This window comes from Pangasianodon hypophthalmus, chromosome 6 (assembly GCF_027358585.1).
Source record: "Pangasianodon hypophthalmus isolate fPanHyp1 chromosome 6, fPanHyp1.pri, whole genome shotgun sequence".
NCBI classification, from domain to species: Eukaryota; Metazoa; Chordata; class Actinopteri; order Siluriformes; family Pangasiidae; genus Pangasianodon; species Pangasianodon hypophthalmus.
The window spans coordinates 21,576,209-21,585,898 of NC_069715.1; the positions used below are offsets into that span (position 1 = coordinate 21,576,209).

General features: G+C 39.4%; 1 protein-coding gene across 1 annotated transcript in view; it reads left to right on the forward strand.

Moving 5' to 3' along the window:
* The window catches only part of LOC113526575 (SH3 and multiple ankyrin repeat domains protein 2), an 88,210-nt gene extending 81,930 nt beyond the window's left edge, over positions 1 to 6,280 (forward strand). The window contains exon 24 of the mRNA XM_026913756.3: positions 1,650 to 6,280. Within this exon, the coding sequence (XP_026769557.2) occupies positions 1,650 to 2,121 (472 nt within the window). The 3' untranslated portion in view covers positions 2,122 to 6,280. The remainder of the gene's footprint in view (positions 1 to 1,649) is intronic.
* Positions 6,281 to 9,690: the final 3,410 nt, after the last annotated feature.

A 9,690-nucleotide genomic window follows, 5' to 3' on the forward strand; every position in this document is an offset into this window, starting at 1 on the left:
GTGTGTGTGTATTTCAAGTCCATAATGTTCTACTATATACACTCACAGAGCACTTTATTAGGAACACTATAGTAATACTGGGTAGGGCCTCCCTTTGCTCTCAAAACAGCAGGTTTCAGGTGTACTTTCATGCTGTGAATCTTCTGTTCTACCACAAACCAAAGTGTTCTATTGGTGTCCGATGTGGTGACTGGGAAGGGTAAATTGTGGCCATGAAGGGATGCACATGGTCAGAAACAATACTCAAATAGCTGCGGCATTCAAGCAATGATTGTTTGGTATTAACAGGCCCAAAGTGTGCCAAGAAAACATTCCCCACACCATCACACTACCTCCACCTGGACTGTTGACACAAGGCAGGTTCGGTTCATGGATTCATGCTGTTGGTGCCAAATTCTGACCCTACCATCTGTGTGCATCAGCAAAAATCGAAATCAGACCAGGCTACATTTTTCCAGTCTTTAACTGTCCAGTTTTGGTGAGCCTGGGCTCACTACAGCCTCAGCTTTCTGGTCTTGGCTGACAGAAGTGGAACCCGACGTGGTCTTCTGCTGTTGTAGCCCATCCGCCTCAAGGTTTGAAGTGTTGTGCATCCTGAGATGCTTTTCTGCTCACCACAATTGTACAGAGTGGTTATTTGAGTTACTGTAGCCATTCTCTCAGCTTGAGATTCTATCAGTCTGTCCATTCTCTGTTGACCTCTCTCATCAAGACATTTCCGTCTACACAACTGCCGCTCACTGGATGTTTTTCTTTATTGCCCCATTCTGAGTAAACTCTAGAGACTGTTGGCGTGAAAATCCCAGGAGAAAATCAACAGTTATAGAAATAGAAAAACCAGCCCGTCTGGCATCAACAATCATGCCACATTCAAAATCCCTGAAACCACAATTTTTCCCCATTCTGATGGCTGATGTGAACATTACCCGGAGCTGCTGGTCCGTATCTGTATTATTTAATGCATTGCACTGCTGCCACACGATTTGCTGATTAGATAACTGCATGAATGAGTAGGTGTACAGGTGTTCCTAATAAAGAGCTCAGTGAGTGTATATATACTTTTTTTTTTAAATACACATTCCAAGCAATTGAGGGTTGGGGGCCAGCACTGACAGTGTCTTTTTTGCATAGTTAATGTATAGTTATCAAATATTGTTAATCGTGTGTGTGCATGCAAGTGTGTAATCATTCTTCACAGAAAAATAAAATCATAAAAGACAAAAAAAAAAAGATATGAGAATGTAAAATAATACGAAGTAAGAACAATACAACTATAATGCCTAGGACAAAGTGCCAATGAAAAAGGATTATGATGAAAAGCGTAACATTTCTATTCTTATTTAATTCATTTAAATAAAGTACAAGATAGTGAAGTGATAAGCTTCAAGCTGATTTAAAATTTTCTCCTTGTCTAATGATCAATAACTGTGGATTAACTCTCTCTGTTTCCCATTTCTCTTTTTCATTCTCTTATTTAAACTTCCTACACTTTTTGTCTTATCACTCTCCTCCTCACTCACTTTTTTCACTTTTCTCCTTCATTCTTCATCTCTCTCTCTCTGACTCTCTATCTTCTATATATATATATATATATATATCTGTTCTTCTCCTTCTCCACCTTTACTCTGTCTTTCTCTCTCTTTCTTTAGGGATTCTGCCATTCCCTCTGTCTCAGGTACCCAGCGCTCCACTGCTCTAACGTTCACCACTCCATCCACTCCTCCCTCCATCCTTCCTTCTGTCACCTCCCCTCCTTCATCAAGTCCCACACCCTCCACACCAGGCCCTGCTTCTTCTCCGGTACCGACCCCACCTCTTTGCCCATTTGGAAGCCGCTCAGCGTCTCCTCTCTCACTCTTGCATTCGTCCTCCTCATCCTCGTCTTCATCCAACTCCAAGCCGTTCTCCAGCAAGCCTGTCCTGCTGTGGTCCAAGCACGACGTCGCTGACTGGCTGGAGAGCCTCAACATGGCCGAACACAGAGACGCCTTCATGGAGAACGAGATCGAGGGATCTCACCTGCCAAACCTGCAAAAAGACGACCTCATCGATTTAGGAGTGACACGCGTTGGCCATCGCATGAACATCGAGAGGGCTCTTAAGCTGCTGATGGACAGATAAAGCAAAGACGAGTGCACTTTTTCTTCCCTTGCCTTCTGTCTCTCCCTACACAAATGCTGAGCAGGAAGGACTATCAGTAAGGACACTCTCGCTTTTCACACGTCCTTCCCAAGCGTGTGAACGAGTGTGTGAGTTTAAAAAAAAAAACAAAAAACTTCTGATTCATTTGGGACCACTCAGACTTTTTCAGATCGCCAGCTGAGCTGGAGGCTTTTTTCTATCTTTGCTAGAAAAAAAATATTTCATCACTATAAAAATGTCCGGCGGTTAACTTTATGGATGCAGCAAACACACACTGGAACAAAAAGACGTGTCAGATTGTCAGGTTGTGTTCTTTCTTTTTCCTTTCTTCACTTCTGTGTGTGTATGTGTGAATGAGACCCAAGCCAAAAATGGAAGGACAGTCTGTCTACAGACTGCAGAGCCGTGGTTGTTAGCGCTAAAGAATATAAACATATGACATAAATAGAAATATAACTCAGAAATTCTGTCATAAGTTCTTTCAGAATTTCTAGCTTCCTAGTGTTAGGAATGCAGATGTGATCATTTATTTATTTACAAATATTACTTCAAAATTTGGTTAAAATCCTGTCAGGTTAGTTAGCTGGCTAACAAGAAACATGTGCATATACGAAAGCCAATGACCTTCTTCTTCCTGTTTCAAGACTTCCATGACACACCTTCTTTTTTCATACACAAGCTCAACAACACTGGTGGTCTGTGATCTGCAGACAACCTTGAGAAACCGTCTCAGCTGGGCATGAGCCGATATTCGAGTTTTCAGTATCGCGATAATCAGGACAAACATTTCATTATGGTTTATAATCATACCACTATATTGTTTTTAATGTTACACTGCTAAATTGTTATTCCCCAGTCCTGCCAGCTATGGCTGGTGAACAGAATTATGCGATTATATTCTTCAACACAGTGCTCTTAGAAGACATCTATCCTCATGCTGCTTTCTGAAAGGGACATTAAGTACTTCATCGCCAAACATGCTGAGTATCTCCTGAATGGAGCACAGGAGTCATGATGATATGTGCTGAATATCGTGATAACTGACATCGGCACATGCCTAGTCACAGCTTACACACACACACACACACACACACACACACACGCACACACTTACAGACCTGTCATATCAGGACAGGATAACCAGTGTAGCAGCCCCTCCTCTGTGTATGGGTGTGGGTATGTATGTATGTGTGTGTGTGTGTGTGTGTGTGTGTGCGCGCGTGCGTGTGTGTATGTGTGTGTGTGTGTGTGTTTGTCCCTTTTTTCCTTCTCGTCTTCCTTGTGACTGAAGGGTGGATTTATCCATTTATCAGCTCAGAATAACTCAAAATCAAGTGTGCCACTACTCTTTTTTTCCAAACAGACTCTCTCATTTATAATCATGCTATCGCAATAGATTTCTAGAATTGTAGCCGTCTGCATTATTTATTTCCATGTATGAGGTACGAGATGATCCCCCTACTACTGTCTTTGTCCATGTCTCTCACTTTTCTTCCTCCTTCCTTTCTCTTTCTCTATCAGTTTCCCACCCCTATTTTTGCCTTCTCTCCTTCTCTCCCTTTCTTTCTCTTCATAATTTCTTTTCATCTCTTTTCTTTCTCTCAGTTTTCCTCTCATGTCTCTCACTCCACATCTCTGATTTTCTGCATTCTTTCGTTCATTCATTCATTGTTACATGCTTAGGAAAATGGCTCTTCAAGGGGTTCTCTTGAAGCAACCCTTTCTGATAGCAAATACTCAAGCTGTTGTGGGTTTTTGTGTGTAAAACCTTTAAAAGTTCCCCCAAAAGGACAACCAAAGAACCTGAACATCTGAACATTTAAAGAGTGTGATGCTGGTCAAACATAAAACATCAAATTAAAGCACTTAGAATACTTAAAATTCAGTTGTAACAAAAACAACGCACACTGTGCCGATCCACAAAATGAAGTTATATCATTAAATTATCCTATTTTATTATAACAAATATGCCCTCATGTCTTAAGATGTCTTAACTGATATTTCATCCATTAAGCAGTGACTTCTCTTCTGTTCTCTTTCATAATCTTTTTACACATCGTTTTCCAGCTTCCAGCGTTGCATAAGTGAGAAGACACTCTTTCTTATTGCTGTATTTCTCCATCTTTTCTTTCCCATTTTTATTGTCTTTACTTTCTTTCTGTCTTTTCTTAATCACTCCTTTACTTTTTTCCCCTCATTTATGTCTTACTCCATCTCTCTAGTCTTTTCTTTCTTCCTTCCTTAATATAAGCCTAACTTGCCGTAAAAGCATTGCTCCAGATTATCCATACAGATTATATTTTTAGAACTGTAAAGTGACCTTGCGTATGAGAAAGGCAGAGTATAAATAGAAAGATTTATCACTGTCATTATTATAAACAAATTTATTGTTAATCAGGAACATTATGGGGGATTTTTGTGATTTTATATTTTGAACAATGTGACCATAGTTACTGTAAAACAAAATATTTTATCCATTTATAAAAATACATAACTAGTGCAAAAGTTTTAACTCCTACTTATGAGTAGACGTGCTGATATTCAGTCCTCATATCACCGATTATCACCTATAGTCTTCTCACAGACAAAGAATGAGAGGAATAAGAGAGAGGTTGAGAAATACAGAAAGTGGAGAGCACAGGGTGAGAGGAAGAAAGACGGGGTGGGAGGAGAAGAAAGGTGGGAAATACATGAAGTGGAAGAGAGAGAAGGAGAAACATGGGGAGAAAGAGCTGGAGAAAGACATGAAATGAGAAGAGAATGGTGGAAAAATTCACAATATACTGGGGGAAAAAAGATAGGGAGAAAGAATGAGACAGAAAAATAGATACGGGAGGTTAGATAAACGCGTGTGGCGAAAAAGCAGAAGAGAGAGAAAGAAGGTATGGAAAGGAGTGTGAGACCGTGACATAGCCTTTATTTCTTTATTAAAAACGTTGCCTACTTAGGCAGATTTCTCCAGACTCAGAACAAATGACAGTGATTATGAAGTGTTCATTTTTATTTCATTCAGTGTTTTTAGGTTGATTTTTATTTTGATTCTAAACATTCCTTCACTTTATTCCATCCCAGTAATATTTTAACAAGTGTGTGTTTGTGTGTGAATTTTCAGATGGACCATGAATGAATGATTTTAGAGATCTACTATGGATTATTATTATTATTATTATTATTATTATTATTAATATTATTATTATTATTATTATTTGTTGGGAGTGGAAAGGAAACTTGCTGCCCAAGTCACGCTGCTTTGTGTCGACCCTTTTTAAATAGAGATTATTTTACAATAGAGTACGACAGCAAAAACCTAAAGCACAGTATTTTTAATGATTTCTATAGAAATGTATGGAATTTTATAAAGTTATGGGACTGAAATGGTGCGGTTTGCCAAATTGTGTTTTAGAAATATTTAAATGAGATGAAATATGTACATTTATCTGATTCCTTAAGAAGCAATATTTATATTTATGAATCTCCTTGGTTGTGAGTTTCACCAATACATCCTGAAATCTGTGACTGTAAGATCTAAAGATACATATTTTATGATTTTGGAGGTAAAATAGTCTACATTACTAAATCATAACGGTTGAGTTTCTGTAAAATATGTGTATACCTGACATGCTGTAAATGTATACACAGGCCACGTCTACACTCTCTATATAAAGCTATTTAGCAATGGAAAATGTGACACAACATTCACTGAGTGTGAAAATGTAGATTAAAGTAGTAGTTGAATTAAATGAAACGCTGAACTTCACCGTCAGGCCTCACATACCCAACATTCAGCTACTTTTTTTTTTTTTTTTTTTAAATAGATAAGCCTTTTAGCCTCACTCTATTTTTGTGTGTTCATGTTCTTTACGTTGCTGTAATTTTGTGCAGATCCTCTTATTTAGAAAGTAACAAAATTATTATTAAAATGTCAAAAAGATCAATTCCTGCGACTGCTTTTTTCCCCCTGGCCAAAATGTTTCATGTATGGATACCAAAACTAACTACAAGAAATAAATATAGCATTTATAACCTAATGTGAGTATTCACTGATTAACCCCTTAGAGCCTGATTTTGGAGGAGGGTATGCTTTCAGACCAGTGGGTGTTTGAGCCCATATATGAACTCTAAGATGTCCTTCAGAATGCTATTGAATACGACCTGGTGCCAAAAATGCAGTTTTGTGATAACACTAGTTTGCCAGCTAGTTAGCAGTGAACATACAATTTAAAAATATGACAAACAACATCCTTAGTTTATGTTAACTGGCTGCCTAACAATATTGGTAAAAATACTTAAGCATATATAAGTGCCAATAATTTGAAGACATTCAGATTTGAAATAATAAAAAAAAAAAAAAACACATTCTCATCTATGAACTTTAGAGCATGCTCTGATGTCCATAAATGGTCCCAAAGACAGCAGACAGACTGTTTTTTTTAGCCTCACATCATGTGAGGCCTGACAGCTGTTTAATTCCTTTAATAGCCTGTTTCCTCAGTACTCAAGCATAAATACCATATGTTGTTTTGGTCACATCTGAGATATGTCATCACTTGATGTGTAAATGCCAACAGAAGTCACACATCACCCATTTTATACGCTAAGCTGCCAGTTTGAGCTACACCTACTTTATTGCCAAACTATGTGACTATTTTTCAGATTCACCTACATATAAGTCTCATTGTAGGTTTATAGTAAATGACTATAGCTACAGCCTATAGCTCAGCACAACAGTGTTGTGATAGTGCTTCACAAAGATAAAGCTCACACATTGTTCTATATTTCATTTTACATTCTTCCTCAACTAAGTTGAACAAAAATGAAAAGAAATAAACACTGGCTAGGTACAGTTGAGGACAAAATTATTAGCCCCCCTATGAAATTTTAAGTTTCCTCAGGATATTCCCAAGTACCTATTTAACAGAGCAAGGAATTTTTAACACAGCATTTCTGAACATACTATTTTGCGTTAGAAGGACCAAAATATTTATATTTGCACACCAAAACATTGTTATGTAAGAAAAAGCTAAAATTACCAGGGACATTATTATTAGCCCCCTATAAGAAATGACCATTTATTAAGTCCTTTACCTTCACAGGTGATGTGCGTAAAGGTGATCAGGTGAAACAGGTGATCTCACTCAATAATTAAGTTAAATTAAGGTATAAAAGCCTCAGTATGGGTCATTGAGCTGTCACTTGAGAAAGCAACATGCCAAAAACAAAGGAAATCAGTTTGGACTTGAGACAAAGAATTATTGATGCACATAAAACAGGAGAAGGATATACAAAGCTATCCAAGTGTTTCCAAGTCTCAAGAACCGGAGTGAGAGGTATAATCCGGAAATTCAAAGAAAGCCACACAGTGCAGAACAAGCCTGGTAGAGGTAGGAAGTGAAAGATTTCAAAGACACCGGAAAGAAAACTAGTGAGAGATGTGTCTAAAGACCCCAGAACAACTGCCAAGACACTGGCGAATGATTTGGCCACATCATTAATCATAATCTCTAAGAAGACCATCACTAGAGCTCTGCACAGGAATGAACTGCGAGGTTGCAGACCAAGAAAAACTCCACTTTTGAAGAAAGGACACCTTCAAGCCAGACTTAAGTATGCTCAGGACAACCTGGAGAAAGATTATTCATACTGGAAGCGTGTCTTATGGTCTGATGAGACTAAACTAGAGCTCTTTGGCCACAGAGACACTGCTTACCTTTGGAGAAAAGAGGGAGAGGCATTCAACCCAAAGAACACCGTCCCCACAGTGAAACACGGTGGTGGGAGTATTATGCTCTGGGGATGCTTCAGTGCATCTGGAACTGGAAATCTTGTCAAGGTGGAAGGGATCATGAATAAAGAAAAATATGTGGATATTTTGAAAGAAAACCTTAAGCAGTCAGCAGTGAAACTAGGTCTGAGTCGTCGCTTCATCTTCCAACATGACAACGATCCTAAACATACGTCTCTCTTGGTGAAGAACTATCTCCAGACGAACAAGGTGAATGTCATCGAAAAGCCCTGCACAAAGCCCTGACTTAAATCCAATAGAAAATATGTGGAGTGACCTAAAGAAAAATGTCCATGCCAGAAAACAATCGAATCTGGAGGAACTTGAAAGATTCGCCAAAGAAGAATGGCAAAGACCACGGATTCAGACACAACGTCACCCCAGAGTCATTTGGCCACCAATGTATGCAAGATAACCAGTTCCTCAACTATTTTAGTTTAGGCGATTGCTAGCAAGAAGACAGTTTTCAGGGACCCCCAAATCAGCCTCACACACAGGTTCATAAGGAAAGCACAAACAGGAAATACCATGGTGTGCTACTAGGGGGCAGGAGGATGGAGGTGCCTTTTAGGCCAGTAATAATAAACCTATGGGACCTACACAGATGCCATCTATAGTGTTGTGGTCCATTACAGTGGTTGCCACGTACATCTTTAGAGTAGACGGAGAGTTACTACTGTGTAGCAGTCCCTGGAGAAAAGTCTGAATCTTAGACATTGGACAATATACCAGTTCCAATCGATCAAGTGAACACTTTACACAACCAGGAGCTTTTGCAGTCAGAAATGTTTCCTCCATGGCATTGCAGCCTGAAGGGGCAGACCCCAGACACAAACAACGTGGCTGAGGGTGCCAAATCTCACTGTCCATTTGGACAGCAGATCTGTTTGGGGAGGAAGCCAACAGGGTGTTTTCTGACTACTAGTGATAGCAACAGAGGGAATCAGGGTCTTGTAGACCATCTTGGGGCCACAAGCAGACTGTGTGACCTAGATGTTTAATCCTGTATCGCAGAGGAAGAATCAACCTGTAAGGGAAGCGTCCATGGTAGTTATCTCTTTTCAAAAGGGCACTGCTCCATTCGCAAAAACCCCAACACCACAAGTAAGCCAATACTTGGCCACCTTTCGCTAAGTCACATGTGCATTTCAGTTTGGGGTGTGTGGAGTCCAGTCACAGGCTAATAACCCATGTCTGGAACGCCCACGGTTGTAGCAGGCCTAGGGGGATTACCGACCTCCTATAATTAGTCTTTCAGAGTTGAAAGTGCCAGCACAACTGGTAGGTCATTATCACCCTCGTCTGATAAGGGGCAACATAGCTGACTGGCCATTGAGCTATAAGGATGGCTCTGTTAAGAAGTACAATCCTCAGCATTATACAGTTCTGAGGATCTGGATCGCTGATCTCTACTGATTTTGTGAATTTGTTGATTCTAACCTTTCTCATTGTGTTTGTCAGTCATCACTGGACCTGAGCTTTTGTGACTACCAAGCTATTTAGATTGATGGGCTTGGGCAAGATTCAACTCCAAAACAAGGAGCTGCAAACTAGCATGAATCCAGATCAATAAACGGCTCAGCAATAGACAATGCATAGTTTGTGGAGAAAAAAAAATACTCAAAATTGCTGAGCAACAGAATTGACAACAGGAAAATAATTAAGCTGTTCCTCCAGTTTTTTCCCTCTACAGTACACTACATGCATGCAGTTCACATAAATGCAAAGGCAGTATGTTTACAAGAAGAAACAACAATTTCCAACTG